The sequence below is a fragment of the Dipodomys spectabilis genome, unplaced genomic scaffold (assembly GCF_019054845.1).
Source record: "Dipodomys spectabilis isolate Male_0828 unplaced genomic scaffold, ASM1905484v1 ptg000175l, whole genome shotgun sequence".
NCBI classification, from domain to species: Eukaryota; Metazoa; Chordata; class Mammalia; order Rodentia; family Heteromyidae; genus Dipodomys; species Dipodomys spectabilis.
The window spans coordinates 20,920,752-20,940,286 of record NW_024870852.1 but is presented as its reverse complement, the minus strand read 5'-3'; the positions used below and the strand labels follow the sequence as shown (position 1 = coordinate 20,940,286).

The window sequence follows — 19,535 nt, the reverse complement described above, 5'->3', positions numbered from 1 at the left end:
TGTTTCTGAGCCCCACTCTGCGTCCCAACTTCCATTTTAATTTTCCTTCATTATCTCTCTCCCTTATTAAGAACGGTAAATCTGTTTTGTGTTTGCCTGATTCCATTAGCTGGGGCAGGCTCATCAGTAATGGGGAGAGACGCGGGCGTAAAGAGCCCCATTTCCAGAGGAGCGAGGCGGTAATTCACTTAAAGGCTGCTCGGCGGAGGCCCAGGCCCACAATTAGAGCGCGCGGCGTGATTGGAAAACGAGTTACAATTGATTGGATTTCAGGGGAAAGCAGGTCTGGAATGTGTTAATTACATTCCGCCTAAACACCAGGCCTAAATGAGGCAGCCTGAGATCTGGGTAGGAAGAAAACCTTCCCTAGGAGCGGCCCCAAATTACTTAATGGGATGGGGGGGCCTGATTAAGTGGGGGGGGGCAGCCTGGTGAGTCCTGGTGACAAGATGAATTTGCATCTCCAAACTCCTGGGGAGAAGGCGCCCCAACTCCGAGCTGAGCTTAGGGGAGGGGGAGAGGGAGGGACGGGGAGAGGGCTAATGGCCCTCATTCCAGAACTTTCTTTCCCCTCACATCTACACAGGATCCACTGACAAGGTTGCACAGCGTCCAGGCCAGCTCCCAGAATCCCCTGCGCCCGAGGGCGCCACCTGGCCGGACGGCGGCCCTGCGTCACCCCGCCAGCCTCTCGGAGACGCACGCCGCCCTGGTTAGAGATGGGTGGCTTTCTCCAGGGCTCCTAAGCCGGGCAGCGCTACTCAGGAGGCTGAGATCTGAGGCTGGGATAGAAGCCAGCCTGGGCAGGAACGTCTGGGAGACTCATCCCCAAAAAGCGGGACGTGGAGGTGCAGGCAGCGCCTGCTCCTCCCTAACCCCTGCCCACACCCGACATCCTGGACATAGGGGACCACCGGCAAACCACGCCCACCACCGGCAAACCACGCCCACCACCGGCAGGCCACGCCCAGCGCCGGAAAACCACACCTAGCACCGGAAAAAACTCGCCCAGCACCAGCAACCACGCCCAGTACCGGAAACCACGCCCCGGAAAAAACTCGCCCAGCACCAGCAACCACGCCCAGTACCGGAAACCACGCCCAGCACCAGCAACCACGCCCACCGCCGGAAAACCACGCCCGCCACCGGAAACCACGCCTGCCACAGGAAACCACGCCCACCACCGCCAAACCACACCCAGCACCAGCAACCACGCCCACCACCGGCAAACCACGCCCACCACCGGCAGGCCACGCCTAGCATCAGCAACCACGCCCAGCACCGGAAAACCACGCCTGCCACCGGGAAACCACGCCCATCACAAAAAAACCACACCCATCACAAAACCACGCCCATCACAGGAAAGTTACACCGACCACCGGCAGACCACACCCACCATCACCAAACCACGCCCACCACAGGCAAGCCACGCCCACCATCGGCCTTTGGGGGGGGGGCACCTGGGCGGCAGCAGGCAGTCCTGTGGGAGGTGCAGAGGGGAGCCGTCTGTCCATCCACCTCACCTTCAGTGAGAAAGAGGAGCAGGAACAGAAGTGATGAACAGCCCAGCCCTCCTGCTCTGCCCTTGTCCATGGCCCCAGCAGGGAGACGCATGCGCTCTGGAGCCCTTAATAGCAAACAAAAGGATTTTGGATAAGATTTCCTCCTGTGGATCAGTTGGCGTCACCGGCATCCTGGCCTCTGTCTGATGGAAATGATTCTCTTTTCTTTTTTTTTGGTCGGTCGTGGGCTTGAACTCTGGGCCTGGGCGCTGTCCCTCAGTTCTTCAGCTCAAGGCGAGCGCTCTACCGCTTGAGCCACAGCACCATTCCGGTTTTCTGGTGGTTTATTGGAGATAAAGAGTCTCACAAACTGCCGGGCGCTGGTGGCTCACGCCTGTAATCCTAGCTACTCAGGAGGCTGAGATCTGAGGATCGCGGTTCAAAGCCAGCCCGGACAGGAGAGACCGTGAGACTCCTATCTCCAACAAACCACCAGAAAACCGGAAGTGGCGCTGTAGCTCAAGTGGTAGAGCGCTCGCCTTGAGCTGAAGAGCTGAGGGACAGCGCCCAGGCCCAGAGTTCAAGCCCCATGACCGACAAAAAAAAAAAAAAAAGAGTCTCACAAACTTTCCTGCCCAGGCTGGCTTTAAACCTCCATCCTCAGATCTCAGCCTTCTGAGTATCTGGGATGACAGGCGTGAGCCACTGGTGCCTGGCAAGAAATGATTATTTTTAAAGGAGATTGCTAATACTGAATTGGATCCTAACATACAACAAAAGGTTTCTACCTGCACCAGCTCCTCAATCCTTCTAAACTTGGCTAGACTCGAGCCAGGGATGGGGAGACGGGTGGGAGAGCCAGCAACCAGATCCCTCATTCTGTACCTCACTGGGTCCACGCAGTCACTTGCCCCAGGACCTTTGTACTGGCAGCTCCATCTTGCCTAAGGTGCTCCCTCCCATAGCCCTCCCAGACTGCACCTGTCTGGTGAAGTCAAATCCCTTGCTTAAAGGTGGGATTGTGTCTCAATGGTGTTTATGCAGCACCTGTGAGTTCCAGGCCCTGGGTTCTGTTTCCCAGCCTGTGCACACATGCACACACACAGACAGGCACACACACACACTCAGCCTCTGGGAAGCTGGGCTCACTCCCGTTGTTGCTTGCTGCTCTGCATTCTCCACAGCTGGTGCAGCTGCGACCCAGAATGTACTATGTATGCGGTGTCTCTGCTCATTTGCATAGACCCAGGACCACAATGCACCTGTTCGCCCCAGCCTCCCCAAGGCAGTTGGCAGGGGGACCGACACAGGAAAACAGGAATTGGATTTCGTCCCCAGGACCCATTAGAAGTGGATCATGGGTCCAAGTCCAAGGTTGTGTGTGTTGGGGTCATTTGTGGTGGCCACTAGGCACGGGGCCTCCAGTTCTACCACGCAAGCCCCAACCCTGGTCCTTTTGCTTTTAGTGTGATTTCCAGGTAGGGTCTCATTAACTTTTCCTGGGCTGGCTTTGAACCACAATCCTCCTTGCCTCAGCCTCCTCGAGTAGCTGGGATGACAGGTATGTACTACCATGCCTGGCCTGGCTTGTGACCAGCAGTTTAAAACCAAACAAAGAGTCCAATGGTTGAATTCAAACTCCAATCCCACCAAAGTAACTGAGAAGAAAAAAAGAAATGGAAGGGGAGGAAAATATCAGGGTAGAGCGCCCGGGAGAGTCAACACGGGTCCAGGTAACGCAGGTGTTCAATGCGGGCCCACTCAGGCTCTGTTTCCTCTGAGAGGCTGCAGCGTGGGAAAGCCCACACCAGCTCGCTTGTGAGAACCAGGTGATCCTCCCACACCCAGCCTCCGCCGAGTGATCCTCCCATGCCTGGCCTCCACCTGGCGATCCTCACACACTCCCAGCCTCCCTCTGCCTGGTGACTCTCACATGTGGAGGAACTTCTGAGCACGCACCACCTTCAGCTTCATATTCCCGATATGCAAATATCACATGACAGCCACAGTGCAAGCTGGTGATAGAGCGCCGAGCCTGGCAGTTCCCGGGGATCTGTTTCCACAACCCCATCTGACCCGCAGGCCTCACTTAGCCCAGGCTCCCCTGCTTCCAGTCACCCCAGGCCCGATCTCCAGGCCTGCTCTGGCCCCAGCTCCCCAGGGCCGCTCAGGGTTTGGATGGGGACACAACAGAATGAGCCACCCACGGCCGCCGTCAGTGACGCCTTCCCTGAGCCCAGCTCCGGGCCCTCACGTGACAAAGTCCTGAGCCCACCTCTGGACCCTCACGTGACAATGTCCTACCATGCGTGGCTGTGCTGGCATCTCTGCCACATTCCCAGCACCTAGGAGGTGCTCGCAGCACACAGCAAGTATGCGCTGGCGCGTAGTAGGCGCTCACCGGCACACAGTAGGTGTTCATCTGCACATATTGAGATGGTGGGATCCAGGGTGGGGGACGGGGGTGGGGGGGTTGCTGGTCCGCTCTCTGCCTGGTCTGGGATGAACAGGGCTCTCCACAATGACTGTGATTACCTCTGCAGTCTGAGGGAGAGAATGGAGGATCATAACCGGTTGTAACCAGAAATGCTGGGGTTCCCACCCGCCACAAGGCAGCTGAGCTCCCCATCCTCCCCGGCTCCTCCCCTGCTCCTCCTCCCCGGCTGCTGGGCGCTGGGCTCCAGGCTGGGCGCAGCCCTGGTGTCACCTTCTGCCATCTAGGAGGCCCTGGGACCCCGCCTTTCCCCACAGCCCCGTTCCGTCCTCACCCGCCCTCGGGGGTCTCCCCCAAACGCCTCGCCTTGCCCCCTTCCTGCGGTGCTGTCCATGCTCCTGCCTCACCAGACCCTCACCCTTCTGCACCCACTTCCTGTGTGTGGCCCCATCGGCGCTGCTGCGTGATGACACCCCAGCCCGACCTTGACTGACCTCCTGGTCTTGGTCTGGGGGGGGGGAGGCAGACAGCAGACAGCAGCATGATGTTCAGGGTGTGAGCCCCCAGAGCCCAGAGTCCCCAGTTCCTTCTGGGGCAAGGCAGGAAGACGGCCACCCCACCGACGCCCCACTGATGCCCCAGAGATGCCCGGCTGTCCTGGGTGGCCACCGGGGATAGTCGCCTGGCAGGTGAAAAAGTTCTAAATGGGTGCAGTGGCTCACGCCTGTAATCCCAGACACGCCGGAGGCTGAGATCTGAGGATCACTGTTCAAAACCAGTCTGGGTGGGAAAGACTATGAGACTCTCAGCCCCAATTAAGCACCACAAAGCCAGAAGTGTTGTGGCTCAAGTGGTAGAGCACCAGCCTCAAGTGAAAAAGCCTAAGGAACAGCACCCAGCCCTAACTTCAAGTCCTAATACCAGTGCACACACATGCGCGTACGCACACACACATACACACACAGAGGCAGACACACTGCACACGCATGCGTGCACAGAGGCAGACACATGCACATGGACACGTGTGTGCACACACAGAGGCAGGCGCACACATACACATGCACGCATATATACATACGTGTGCATGCACAGCCTCCCTGGGCTACAAAGCAGCTACAAAGGAGCTCTTGTGCCCTCTGCTGCTCACTTCTTGAAACTGCAGTTCATCTGCCAGGCTCTGGAGGGCCCTGGGGGGCGGGAGGCAGGGTGTGAGGAATGAGAAGGTGGGCGGTGCTGGGTGGGGACCTCCTCATCAGAAAGTGGGTGACTAGGGAATATAATGGACATCCCTGCCCTTCCAGCCCCCAGTCCTCAAATGCTTTGTGGAAAGCGTCCCCCCCCCATAAAACTGTACCCTCTACCTGCTGTCCTTCCTCCCCAAGCCAACACCCATCTCCCAGGCACCTCCTTTTGGACCCTTCATGAGTCTGCTCAGCCCTCAGGGGGGGTCGGCTCCCCCATGAAAGTCACCCTGGCGGGCTTTGGCCCCAGGGCCTCCCTCCCCAGGGCCTCCCTCCCCAGGCCTCCCTCCCCCCGCTGGTCTTGTGCTGGCCGTGGTTTCTGGGACCAAGCAAGGCAAAGGACGCACCCCCAACCAACTAGAAAAACAGTGGCTCATAGAGCTAGTGCCACTGTGGACAAGGAAAAGTGGTGAAAAGATCCTGGTAAAGAGGCCCCCATATGGGGGGTCACCGATGACCCCCAAGAAAACAGGGCCAGCTAGGAAAAGCAGAGGCTTCCACACTGAGTGAGCGGCAGGTAGAGATACTGCAGGGGGGGCCAAGGAGTCCTGGCCGATTCGGGGTTCTCCCTAGAGGGGTGGGGTCCTACTAGAGGAATGGAGTCTGCTGGAGGAGGGAGGTTCTTACTGCCTCCCTCTGGGAAGAAAAGGTCCCAAACTAGAGGTCAGGAGGCCAGATAGCAGAAGAGAGGACGGTTCATGGACTTTCCTAGGCTGGCTTCAAACCACGATCCTCAGATCTCAGCTAGGATGACAGGTGTGAGCCACTGGTGACAGGTAGGAGCAAGTCTTCTTGCCTGGGGATGGGAGGGGTGACCTGGGTGGCCTGAGCTCTCGGGGATTAGTAGGTGTAGCAGATTGAAACTGTCCCTCCAACTGAACTCCCAACGGAGGCAGAAAAGCTGGGATGAGAGCAAGCTTCGTGTCTGCTCACGGCTGGACACCGGTGAAGTCCAGTCCTGTCCTGCGAGGCCTTCCTGGTGAGAACTCCCGCTGGGCCACAGGGGGCAGAGGGGATTCAGCAGAAGGCCATGGTCTCAGGGTCCAGCGCCAAATCCTCCCACGCCAGGCATGACAGCTGATAACAGACAGCCCCAGAGGAACAATCGGGCTCCTAGCTCAGTAGCCACGGCGCCCGGATACCACAGCGGGGACGCAGGATGGCATCCTACCCACACCTGGAAGAACTTAGCCACATCACGGTGCCAGGGCCAGAAAGAGACAGCAATCAAGGAAAAACGCTCAGCTTCCACGGGCGGGATCCATCTTCGCCAGGAAAAGTGGGACGTGGTCCTGGGACACAGGTAATTCAATTTTCTGCACGCTCAGAAGGCACGAGAGAGCCAGACACTGGGAGAAACTGCAGACACTGTTCATGGCCAAGAGCAAGGGAATGCATTCCCCAGCTTGGCTTCATGTGCAACGCCTGGGAAATTAAAAGGGAAAAACTGCACAATTTATCCTGATACCTACGTGTATGTGTGTGTGTGTGTGAGAGAGAGAGAGAGAGAGAGAGTGAGAAAAAAGAGAGAGAGAGAGAGAGAAAATATTGGAGCTTGAGCTCAGGGCCTTGTGCTCTAATTTGGCCTTTTTGCCCAAAGCTAATTGGTGCTCTACCACTTCTGGCTTTTTGCTTGTTCGTGGGAGATAAGAATCTCACAGACTTAGCCGGGCGCGCTGGTGGCTCACGCCTGTAATCCTAGCTACTCAGGAGGCTGAGATCTGAGGATTGCGGTTCAAAGCCAGCCCGGGCAGGAGAGACTGTGAGACTCCTATCTCCAATAAACCACCAGAAAACCGGAAGTGGCACTGTAGCTCAAGTGGTAGAGCGCTCGCCTTGAGCTGAAGAGCTGAGGGACAGCGCCCAGGCCCAGAGTTCAAGCCCCACGGCCGACCAAAAAAAAAAACCAAAAAACAAAAAAGAATCTCACAGACTTGCCTTCCTGGACTGGCTTCAAACTGGGATCTTCAGATCTCCTGAGTAAGCTGGGATTAAAGGCCCTGGCTTCATTGTTTTTTTTTAATTGGCTTCATTTCTCATGGCAGACAAAGGAATAAAATGAACATACCCAAATAGAGTTAGTTCTACTAAGTAGGATGTAGGCGGTTCTTACCTTAATGTTTTAGAATTTTCAGTGTTTCCTAAAGTAAAAAATAAGACGTAGTTTAAAGATTTTGTTTTCCTGAGTTCATCTCTTTATTACAAAAATAAGAGAATTCCCAAGGATGTCAGAGAATTCACAGGAACGTGTGACAGTACAGAGATCTAAATGAGGGTGGGGGGTAATGTCCTTTCCCATCCCTTTTTGGGGACCTCTTTATCTTCTCTGCCAGTCACTGAACGCTGCAATGAGAATTTGGGAGTCTGCAGCCAACAGGCAAAACGTTGTTGAGACAACTCTGCCCCCTGGTGGCCAGATGGCAACGTGCAGGTCCGAGCTAGCCAAGCTCTTGAGATACAAATAACACTAAACACGTGGAATTGGGGCGTGAAATGTCCCGAAGTTGCCCCCGATGATTGTCGTAGCACCATTCACCGCGTGGTCAAGACCTGGGTTGCGTTGTTTAACTTCATGTCAGGCGTTGACCTGTCAGTTGGGCCAATCATCCATTCGGGAATCTGCTCTGTGCGAGGATCCAAGAGCGGCACAAAGCCAGCAGTTCCACTGCAGAATCCCACAGGGGGCGCAGGTGTGACACCGCACACGCGTGTGAGCTCTCTGTCCCGGAGGCCCTGGCGCCCCAACACCGGGGCTAAATGCTGGCCAAAGGACGGCTCTGGTGCTCACACCAAAACCCCACCTCCCCCGGGCCACGCACCAGAAGGTATTTGAGCTGGGAAGGAAAATGAACAAATATGGAAACTGAGTCTGTCGTGGGTCAGGGCAGGTGCTGGGCGGCCTGGGGGTGGGGAGGATGGGAAATCCTATTCGTTTCTGGGGAGAAAGGTGCGGTGGACCCCTTATTCTTTATTTTTGGCAGTACTGGAGTTTGTCACAAGCACTCTACCACTTGAGGCACACCCCCCCAGACCTTGTGTCCCCCCCCCCCCTGCATAGAGTCCTGTGTTTTTGCCCAGGTAAGCCTCAAATCTTACCTCCACCTCCTATGCAGCTGAGCTTACAGGTATGACCGCCATGCTCAGCTTGTTGGAGATAAGGTCTCCCTAACTTTTTCTTTTCTTTCATTCCTTCATTACTTCCTCCCTTTCTTTTCTTTTTTGTGACTATCCTCAACTGGAAGGCTCTATCTCTGCCCCCTGAGTAACTGGAATTACAGGCATGCACTGACACACTCAGCCCTGGACCCTCTCATTCAATGGCTGCACAGCCCTCCAGGTGTTGAAATTGGTTTCCCGTCCAGTCCAGTATCTCAATGAATCTCGCCAGCAGCCCTCTGAGGGTTCTGTTGTTCGCGTTCTGTGGATGACGAAACCGAGGCTTGGCCGGGCAGAGTTGCTTGCAGAGTAGCTGAGTCAGGCCTGGGCAGGGCCTCCAGGCCAGGTCTCGGCCCTGCTCTTTGCCTCCTGCTGCCCCTCCTGGCTCAGCTGGGCCCCGGGAGCCTCTCCTCCTCTGTCAACGACCCAGATGACAGTGGGTCTGAGGCTGGAGGTGCCAGTTCCCAGCCCCGGTTCTGGGTCTCGGTCTCAAGCTCAGGTCGGTGCCTGTACTGCCCCGCCTCCTCCTCCAGGAAGCACATCCACCCTGCACCTCCCGCCCCGCCCCTGCCGGAGGCCTGCAGGTTTGCCTCTGACCTAGAACAATCAGGCACAAAGTTAGGGGTGACTCCAGGAACCCCTTCCTCCCAGGCTCAGTGCTCTAGAGACAATCCACGGTGCCGTGAAGACACAATGTACGCACTGTGGGGGAAACTGAGGCACAGGGAGAGATCCTCGGGCTCTCCCCAGAAAATTAAAAGCCCTCCTGTGGGGCCAGGGAGCTTCCAACCCACCACCTGCACCTTGGGCTCTGGGCGTCACAAGCAGGAAGTGGGAGATCTGAAGACATCAACCTTCCAGAACCTTCCAGGCAGGGCAGACTCACTCAGGAGCCTCGGAGAACTCCACACGGCGGTACCGGATGCTGGCAGAGCTCTGCCCGTGGCCAGAGCCCAGGGGGAACCTGCCGGAGAGGAGAGGGATGGGAGGGCGGTGAGTCTGGGGCTTCCCCGGGGAGGGGTCACGGATGTCCACTCTTCAAAACACCTGCCTGGTTTCTACCCCAGGGCCTTTGCACATGCTGTTCCTCCGCCCAGAACTCTCTCCCAGTTCTGAAATGGGAAGCTTTCTTGCCCTCACTCAGTTGCTCAGGGAGGATATTCCACAGTCAGCCATGTTTACTGCTGACAGTGCTGGGGCTTGGTGCTGGTCAAGGTCCCAGAAATAGACCCATGAAGGCAACAGACAGCCCCAAATGTCACCCCACTCAGGGAGAATTTCTGACACACCTGGACATGAACACACATGTCCCAAATCCACCTGCACCCCAGTAAATGTGACCATACCCCCAACTCCACTGTTCTCTCTGGAGGTCCACCACCCTGAAATGTCTGCTCTGAATCAACCTTATACTCGCCTGCCCTAGGTATGAGCTATGGCCTGCCTCAGGGCCTTTGCATTTGCTGTCCCTCCTCCCTCGCCGCCTCTCCCCTCATCCTCGGGCAGCCTCCTTCTCACTAATTGAACGTCTGCCTCCTCAGGTTCTTCCTCTCCGCCCACCCCTGCCTCTTCTGTCCCCAAATTCTGTCCCCAGCAAGATACACCAGGGCCCACTGTCTTCTAATTACTTATCGCCAGCTGAACCATGCTGAAGTGTTGATTTGGGGCGTTCTCCCCTACTTAAATACAAGCTCCTCAAGGAGGATCGGGCAGAGAGGGCGAAGAGGCCAGGGAGCTGGCCGGCCCCCGACCCCAGGTCAGGTGACCCCCCCCCCTCCCCGTTCTCTTCCTACCGAAGGTTCTGGAGCTGTTGCTCTATCTCTGCCAGCGACTGGCCTTTTGTTTCAGGAACGAAGAAGTAGATGAAGGCCAGGCCGAGGGCAGCGGTCAGCCCGTAGAGCAGGAAGGTCCAGGACACGCCAAGGGCACCTGGGAAAGGCACAAGTAGGGGCCAGGGGCTGGGTCAGCTGGCGTGGCCTGGGTGGAGCGTGGGTTCCGTCACCAGAGCCGGGCAGCACAGCACGCAGCCCCCACACAGCCCGGCCCAGAGCCAGGGCTGAGGCTGCGGAGACCCCCAGCACCGAACTGTTGCTGGGGAAAGCCAGCTCCAGCCAGCTTGGCCTGGGTGTGAGCTGTGGCCCAAGAAGACACAGTCTGTGGCTCAGTCCTGGGCTGGGTGTGTGTGGTGGGGGGGGGTTAGGGGAGGCCCAGGAGAGGAGGACGGGAGGAAGCCGGGAAGAAAGGGGCTCCGTGGAGGAGGAAAGTTACGTCTGGACGCCTTTCTCTCTTCTACCGGCCAGGGTCGCATCTCCAAGCAGTTTCTTGGCCCTGCAGTAGGCCCAACACTGGGCAGAGAGGCGGAAGGACTGGCTCCCATCTCTTGCCCCCCTGGCTGGACTGGGGAAGGCCGCGTTTGCCCTTCTGTGACAATGTGGAGGTGGTAAGGACAGGGCAGGATTCTAAGGTAGAAGGAGCCCTGGGAGTTAGAACAGCCAGTGATTGGCTGGAGGATGGGCGTGTCATCTTGTTGAGCCAATCAGGGTTGGTCCCAGGAAGTGGGCTGGAGCCAATGGGAAAGGTGCTACCGAGGCCAGCTGGCAGCCGGCTCTGCACACTGCAGGGCAGGTCGGTGGAGACTGAAACCCAGGAGATGAAGGGAGGCGGAGCAGGGAGGGCACGCGAGATGGCTGACAGTTGTGTTGGGGCCTTGGGACCAACGCTGATTGAAGCCACCCATCTCCTCTCTACCCTGATTTAACACCAAACATTGCCTTCCGGTCACAAGTTGGGCTGTATCCGATTTCCTGCCCTTAGGATCTAGAAGAGAGCTGAGTGGAGGACTTACCCAGCAGGTGGAGGAAGGAGAGGCTGACAAAGAGGTTGGTGGCCCAGTTGATGCTGTTGCAGAAGGCAAAGGCCCTTCCTCGGATCTCCGCGGGGTAGATCTCGCTGAGAAGCAGCCAGGTCACTAGAGCGGGAGGTCGGAGGGCTCCTGGGCTGGAGCTGGGGCCAGGCACCCTGGGCCAGGCAGGCCGCTCCCTCACCTTCCCCCGCCCCCCCAGCCAAGCAGCTGTCAGTTCAGGGCAAGAATGTCTCTGTTTTTGCCAGTATTAAGTGCTGACAACTAGGATAGTCTTGGACAATATGAGGTGTTGGATTTTCACTCCATTCATTGAATTCCTTTCAAGTAAACTCATGGTTGACTTATGAAGCCTGAAACTTAAAGTCTGGAGCAAAACCTTTTTAAAAAAAAAAAATTACATATAGGCCGGGCACCAGTGGCTCATGCCTGTCATCCTAGCTATTCAGGAGGCTGAGATCTGAGGATCGCAGTTCAAAGCCAGCCGGGGCAGGAAAGTCCATGAGACTCTTATCTCCAATAAACCACCAGAAAACTGGAAGTGGCTCTGTAGCTCAAGTGGTAGAGCGCTCGCCTTGAGCTAAAGAGCTGAGGGACAGCGACCAGGGCCAGAGTTCAAGACCCACAACCGACCAAAAAAAAAAAAGTACTTATGTAGACCAGATAGGGTGGCTTACACCTGTAATCCCAGTACTCGGAGAGCAGAGATCAGAAGGATCACAGTTCAAGGTTAACCCTAACAAAAGGTATCCAGATCTCATTCCAGCCAGTAGCTCTGGAAGTGACGTCACACAAGTCTTATCCCAGCTCTTCCTGGGCAGTAAACAGGAGGACAATGGTCCAGATCATCTTGGGCAAAAATAAGGGTGCTCCAGTCTGAAAAAAATAACCAAAGCCAAAAGGAATGGATCCACTGGGAAAGTGCCTGCCTGGCGAGTACAAGGCTCTGAGTTCGACTCCCAGGGCTGCCAGAACAAAATCCTTAAATGACAACTACAGTTAGGACGTGGCTCTGGAACCAGCCTGGAAGTCACCCGGGGGTGCACCGACAGGGCCTCAGACTGCCCACAAAGTGAAGGAGAAGGTTCCAGATCTACCTGCTGGGAAAACCTCCTTACCTGGCCCAAACCCCAAGGAGAAGGCGCTCACAAAGGCCAGCATGCAGCCCAGCGCGGCCCAGCGCAGCAGGCGGTGCTCCCCAGCAGGACTGGGGGGCTCAGGGGAGGCGGTGGCACCTCTGGCTCCCGGATGGGGCGTGGCCGTCTCCGTGGGTGACCCGATCAGCTGCCCTGGGTCCCCGCTGGCTCCATGATTGGGAGGGAGGGAGGCGCCTCCGGGGAGGGCTGCCTGCTGAGTGGCACTTGGCACGGCCTGGCAGCTGGGGCCCAGGCCCACGGGCACCGCGAAGCTGACCAGGCCTATGCCACTGACCGCCAGGGCCATGAGCGCGCAGCCAGCCAGCAGCAGGACCCGGCGGCCCGCGCGTTCCACCAGGCCCATGGCGGCCAGGGTGGCGGCCACCTTGGCCACGCCGAGCCCCACGGAGGCCAGCACGGCGGAAGAGCCCCCCTGGAAGCCCACAGCTCGGAAGACGGTGGCGGCGTAGCTCAGCACGTTGGGCTGGCCCGTGAGCTGCTGGAAAAGCACCAGCCCCAAGCCCAGCGCTGTCCGGCCACGCAGATTATCCCTGGCTCTGAAGAGATCCGCGAAGGAATACCGGGGCCGTGGCAGGCCCGGCGTGGTGAGCTCAGCGTCACGCAGCAGGACCAGGTCCCCCAGGGCAGTGGAGTCCCCCGTGCCCGCGGGGAGGAAGAGGAGGCTGATGGATTGCAGGCCGGCTGGCGCCAGGGCCCAGCCAAACATGTGTCTCCAGCCCCCGGGAGCCCCCGCCAGGGCGTAGCTGAGGGCGTAGGACAACAAGATGCCCCCGGTGATGCCAGCTTCATACAGGGCCACCAGCACGCCCCGCTGCCGCGGCCCCACCAGCTCCGACATGTAGATGCAGCAGGCCATGGACGACACGGAGATGGCAAAGCCCACCGCCAGTCGGCCCAGGATGAGCCAGGCCAGGGAGCCAGCCAGGCCCAGGCCCAGGCTGCCCGCCAGCAGCACCACGTTGCTCCCGAGGATAGCCCGCTTCCTGCCGCAGCCGTCGATGAGGAAGCCCCCGGCCAGGGAGGCCAGGAAGGCCCCCAGGAGCAGGCTGCCCACCACCACTTCCCGTCCCCAGCAGCTCAGCCCCCACTCCAGCGTGAGGGGCAGCAGGGCGCCCGAGATGACCGCCAGCTCGTACCCGAACGTCAGGCCGCCCAGCAAAGACACGCACACGCACAGCGGCACCACCCGCGTGGGACAGCCTGCAAAACAAACAGGACGCGAGCTCAGCTCAGGAGGGTCTCTGCTGGGGAGCTGTGCACCCCAGCACACTCATCTGCTGCCCAGCCACGTGAGCATGCTGTAGACGGAAGCCGGGCGGCACAAGAGCTGGCTGCTCCCACGTTCCGGGTGAGAAATCATGTCCTCATGAGCAGCTCACGCCGGTCACCTGCTAAAGCTACTCCAGGAGGCGGAGATCTGAGGATCATGGTTCAAGAAAGTCCATGCGACTCTTCTTTCCAATGCATCACCCAAAAGCCACCAGAAGTAGAGTTGTGGTTCAAGTGGTAAAGTGCCAGTCTTGAGCAAAAAAGCTGAGAGCCTGGGGCCCTGAGTTCACAAGTCTCAGTACTGGCACCAAAAGGAGAAAACAAAAAGAAATAAGGTATCTCTTTTTCTCCGCATTTCTGTTTTAGTGAATCCATTAAGGTTTTTGGTGCTTGAACCATTTTCCCTGATCTGAGTGCTGCACATCTAGCTCCTGTCTTCCTCAAGTAGCACCGAGGAACAGTGCCAATGTTCTGCAGTGACACAAACGTGTGCAGCTGTGTTGGTGGCTGGGGCAGGGCCCAGCCCCACAGGGACCCTGAGTACCACAGAGACCACAGAAGGGATGGAGGGTCTCAAGTTCTAGCTTCATTAATCTACTTATGAAGTCAGTCGGCCCCCTGGCCTGGTGGATACCATATTTATTAGCTATGAAATTGTACAGGTGACTTCATTTTAAACTCATGCTTTAAAAAAAAATGTGCCTCACACCTGTAATCCTAGCTACTCAGGAGGCTGAGAGCTGAGGATCGCAGTTGAAAGCCAGCCTGGGCAGAAAAGTCCATGAGACTCTTATCTCCATTGAACCACTAAAAACCCAGAAGTGGTGCTGTGGCTCAAGTGATAGAGTGCTTGCCTTGAGCTGAAGAACTCAGGGACAGCACGCAAGCTGAGAGTTCAAGCCCCACGATGGACAAAAAAAAAAAGAAATTGTGTCACTCCTGGGTCTTGAACTCAAGGCCTGGGTGCTGTTCCTGAGCTTTTTAGCTTAAGACTGGCACTCTACCACTTGAGCCACAAGTCCACCTCTGGCTTTTTTTTTTTGGTGGTTCAATGGAGATAAAGAGCCTGCCCAGGCTGGCTTTGAACCACAATTCTCAGATCTCAGCCTCCTGAGGAGCTAGGATTATGAACTCACACTGAGGAGACACCTCTGTTTCTCATCTAGAGTTGTCCTGCTGTCCTCACTGCCCCTGACTCTTGGAAGGAAGGTTGGTTCTTCCAGGCCACATAGAAACGGTAATGGCTTAGATATATGTCTCCCCCTTCCTCCTCCTCCTGTGCAGTTGGCATGATTTGGGAAGCTTCTGTAAAGTTGAGGGGGTGGGACTCAGCCAGAGGAAGCAGGTAGCAAAGCATGAGCATTTGAAGATGACAGCCTTTTCTACACTGTTTTCTGTCCATCATAAAGATGGCAATTCTGACAGAAGCTCCAAAGACCAACAACCACCAACAGAAACGCGGGCAGGGGAGTCTGGGCACATGACATCTCACAATGAAACACCTGTCCTGCTTGTGTAATGATCACGCAAAGGACTCATCTACACTTTGTCCATGCCCTGAGACTTTGTAGGAGCCTGAGTTGAAGGGTGACAGAGGAATGAATCTGCAGAGGAAATCACAGGGAGCCTGGAGTTCCAGCTGCAGCACGCTTATAGCTGGCTGCACGCAGAGCCAGGGTGACAGGAAGAACCTTTTGCTTTGAAAAGCACGCATGCAGTTTGGTCAGAAAAGCCCTCATGAAGCTGGAGTGAAGGTAGGTCAGGGTTCTTAAAAGATTAAGACCACGAGGGCTGGGAATGTGGCTAAGTGATAGAGTGCTTGCCTAGCATGCGTGAAGCCGTGGGTTCAATTCCTCAGTACCACATACACAGAACAAGCCAGAAGTGGCGCTGTGGCTCAAGTGGTAGAGTGCTAGCCTTGAGCAAAAGCAGCTCAGGGACAGTGCCCAGGCCCTGAGTTCAAGTCCCAGGACTGGAAAAAAAAATTAAGACCATGAAAAAGATCCCAAACTCCTTTGCAGTGGGACAAGAGGAAGGATCCTTGAGAGCCTTTCATGAGTTAGGAGGCCCATCACAGACTCAGGGGCTTAAACACACAAAACTCATTTAACAGACTTTCCCTTGAGAGGCATCCGTGGGCCAGGCTGGCCCAGGATTTGTCTCCTGGTTCTCAGCTCTCTGGGCATTCAGAGGCCATTGCAGGGCTGGCTCAAGAGGGCCATGCTGCAGCCCCTGGAAGACATGGGTGACGCTTGTGTGATGCCAGTTCTGCAAACCTGAAACAAGGAAGAGCAACGTCATGGAGGCTTCCGGTGAGATTTCAAAGGCGGGCCTGCAAGCTCAGGGCCAGGATCCTCCCAGGCAGCTCCACGGGGTGAGGCCTGGGTTGCAGTTGGAGGCCCCAGGAAGTTAGAGGTGTCAGGAACATGACCTACCTGCCAAGGAGAGGCCCAGGCAGCCTGAGAGAGGCCACGTGACCACACCCAGCAGGGTCACAGGGCAGGGCTGCCCCAGCCCCTCAGAGCTCACATCCTGACGCCTCATGTCCCGGATGCTGGACAGGCGCTGTAGGATTGCGGTTAGCTCTGCTGGGCTGCAGGCTTGCTTTGGGCTGCTCCTTCCTCCTTATTCTCTTGTGGTTTCTTTTTGGTATCATAATGTTTATTCTGGGCTATTGTATGCTGATGCCATTTGGGTTGTGCTGTGCCAGTCCAGGGGCTTGAACTCAGGGCCTTAAACTCTTGCTTGATTTTTTTTTTTCTTCTTTTGCTCAAGGCTAGGGCTCTACCACTTGAGCCATAGTTTCACTTCTGGCTTTTTGGTGGTTCCTTGGACAGCAGAATCTCATGGACTTTCCGGCCCTGGCTGGCTTCAAACCATCATCCTCAGATCTCAGCCTCCTGAGTAGCTGGGATTACAGGTGTGAGCTACTAGCAGACTGCCGTTGATTGTTCATTTTCCTGGAAGTGGGGGGGGGGCAGCCTCAGGTTTAATAGGGCCTGAGTCTCAGGAAGTTTGAATTCAGGCTTTTGAACAGGGTTGGAGCTGCGCAGTCCGTAGTGATTCCTGGAGACACACTGTGCATGACGAGACACATTTGAAGCATCATGTTGGTTTGAGGTGGGACCAGAGACTCGGTGGTTAGGGTTTGGATGGTTCTTGACATGCAGCGGGCGGCACTATGTCAGGAAGTTCTGGAAACTTTAAGAGCGTGGGACCTCCCTCCTGTGGGACCTCCCTGGAGGGAGTGTTTGCCTTCAAGTAAGCCTGGTGCCTCCTCCTCCTCTTCTCCCTTCCTGTCCTCCATGCAGTGAACTGCCTCTTCCCCCTCCCCCCATGCCGTGCCTGCCGGCCTCACCCCAAGCCCAGAACCAACAGCGCGGAGGAGGATGAGGGATGCAACTCCTGCAACCGGGAGCCAAAATAAACAATTCCTCCCGGTCAATAGCTTCACTCGGACACTCTGTCCCAGTGCAAAGTCTGACAGCCATGGAGGGAAAGCACAGAGTGACCTGCCAGTCCCTGGGCTCCTGCTGAGCTGAAAGGGAGGGAGCCCATGCCGGCTCCCTGGGCTTGGAGGAAGGCCCAAGGTCACTGCCCACCACTCTGCTGGGCCACCTATTCTTTAAAAGCAACGGAGGAATAGTAACAGGTATGGTGGTGCTTTGAGCCTGCGCAGTTCTAAGGCCGCCCGGGTACCGCTACCATCACATCTTTAGAGAGGAGAAGAGCAGACTCAGGACTGGAATAGTCCCTGGTCCGTGTGCATAAAGCCAGGGACCACTCAGAGGCCAGAGGAGTATGAGAGAGAACTAAGACTCGGGGGAAGGAGATGTGGAGGAAGGAAAAGTCCCAGAACCCCAGTAACAGACAGACAGACAGTCTCCTGGTGCTGTGGGCAGGGAGGGGGAGGTCAGGTTCAGGGCCCTGACTGCAGCTCCTCCCCTCCCCCCCCCCTGCAAACATGGTCTCCACCCACTGGTCCTCTACCTCCCCCACACAGACTATCCCTCCTGCGTCCCAGCTCATCTGAGTATGCACACCTGTTGTTGGGGGTCCCCTGTCTCTGTTGGGGAGACCCTCCCATCCCCATGCTTGTCAACAGCACAAGCAGAACCATTTTACACACAGCGGCACAGAGAGGTAAAGGCATTTGACACAGCGTCTTGTCACAGAGCAGGGATTTGAACTTGTGCACTCCACCCTCTTTTCCAGCCCTCTCCTGTGCCCTGGGCTATCCAGCAGCCTTTGCTCATTTCTGCACATGCTATGTCTGCCACCTGGAAGCTTTGCCCTCAGATCTCAGCTCCAAGGGCTCCTGTTCCCCATGCCTCCTCGCCTAGCCAGCCTGGCTGCACAGGGCAACCTCTAGCCCAGGCTCACAGCTTTGCCTTCATATCCTTCTTTCTCCAGCATATCCAGGGAGGAGGGATGACGGCTTTGTTTTAGTGAGCATCTACTTTGCCAGCACAAACTGGTAATCCCAGTCCCCACAGACAGACAAGTGCCCGGCTGACGGCCAGGCCTGGTCCCTGTGCGTCTGTCTGGTCCTCAGTGGTCTCCTGGGCCTCTGGGCCTCCACTTCCTTCTTTCCCAGGCCCGGGACCCTGGGATGTGCTCCCCCCACCCCCCTTGTCCTGGCCCAGCCCAGCCCTAGCCCGGGTCGGAGGCGCCAGAGGAGAGTGGGGCAGGGATCTGGGGCTGCGCCACTGCGCTCCAGGGACTTACCCATGGTGAGGGGCCGCGGGGACGAACTTCCTAGCCGGCCCGGGCCTCCCTCTGCCTGCACTGCCACGTCGCCCAGCTGGAGGCGGGACGCAGGGAACCGGGACCGCCCCGCCCCCCACCTCCGCTGCCACTGCTGCTGCTGCTGCTGCTGCTGCTGCTGCTGCTGCTGCTGCTGGCTGCACTCAGGTCCTCGGCCCTGGGGGTGGGGGGGGGCCCGGCTCCCCTCCCACCGCACCCCAGCTTTTCCTGCAAGCTGGGGCTCCCAGTATGCTGCACACACACATGCACACATGTGCACACTCACCCTAAGCTCGCCTTGGGGTGGGCAGAGTTTCTGGTTCTTGAGAGCTTACCTCCCAGCTACAGAAGAGGAAGCCAGGAGGAAAAAAACTCCTCCTATCTTCACACCAGCGACTCAGGAGGCTGAGATCTGGAGGATCACAGTTTGAAATCAGCCTGGACAAAAAAAAAAAAACAAAAAACCAAACAGTGAGACTCTGTCTCCAATTAACTAGCAAAGAAAAAAAAAAACAAGCTAGACTGATTGTGTGGCTCAAGTGGTACAGCACAAGAAAGCCAGGTGAGCAAGCTGAGCCATCTTCCCCCTCCAAACAAAACAAACCTAGCTAATGGTAAAGGCTGACGTGGAGCCCACGGCCCTCGGGCCAGGAGCAGGTGGAGGGGCTGTGTCATGACTTCGGCTTCAATCGCTGTAGTTGAGTCTTGAGGATGCTGTCGCCATCTATCCAGATTACAGAATCCCTGTTCCCTGGTCACTCTCAATGGAGCAAGGGAATGTTCTAGCTGGACTGTGTCAGAGGTCACTTTGAAAACGGCTCCCAGGAACTGGAGCCTCTAGTTTTCATGCCCAGGGTCAGCCCCTCCTCGTGCATGGATGGGAGATAGGGACTCCCTTCTTCACACAGCCCGAGTGGCAGGTGCTGTAGTCAAGACTGGGTTATAGACCCTGGTGGCTCAGGCCTCGCTCAGGGGCTACTGGTCTCCTACCCATTGTCCATCCGCTCAGCTCACGCCACCGCCCACTTGTGAGCTGTGGGCTCCACACAGATAGAATTTATTGAGTGATTAAGCCAACACGTGCAGGCACTAGCCCTTACATCAACAGCCTGTGAGGAACTAAACCTGCTCCGCCTGACTCACAAGTTGTCCCAGCTGAGGGGAATCGGA

General features: G+C 56.8%; 1 protein-coding gene across 2 annotated transcripts; it reads right to left on the bottom strand.

Moving 5' to 3' along the window:
* Positions 1 to 7,364: 7,364 nt before the first annotated feature.
* Slc2a10 (solute carrier family 2 member 10) lies at positions 7,365 to 18,402 on the bottom strand. Of its 2 annotated transcripts, none has more exons than XM_042694829.1 (6): positions 18,348 to 18,402; positions 12,312 to 13,550; positions 11,179 to 11,301; positions 10,127 to 10,262; positions 9,220 to 9,297; positions 7,365 to 8,748 (listed from the first exon to the last, which is right to left on the bottom strand). In XM_042694829.1, exons 1-6 carry the CDS (start codon positions 18,349 to 18,351, stop codon positions 8,652 to 8,654), a joined length of 1,677 nt encoding a protein of 558 aa, XP_042550763.1. In that variant the 5' UTR covers positions 18,352 to 18,402; the 3' UTR covers positions 7,365 to 8,651. The 2 variants fall into 2 exon arrangements, 1 of the variants encoding a protein (XP_042550763.1); XR_006149724.1 differs by having other exon boundaries at positions 8,671 to 8,748; positions 9,137 to 9,297.
* Between the last annotated feature and the right edge of the window lie 1,133 nt (positions 18,403 to 19,535).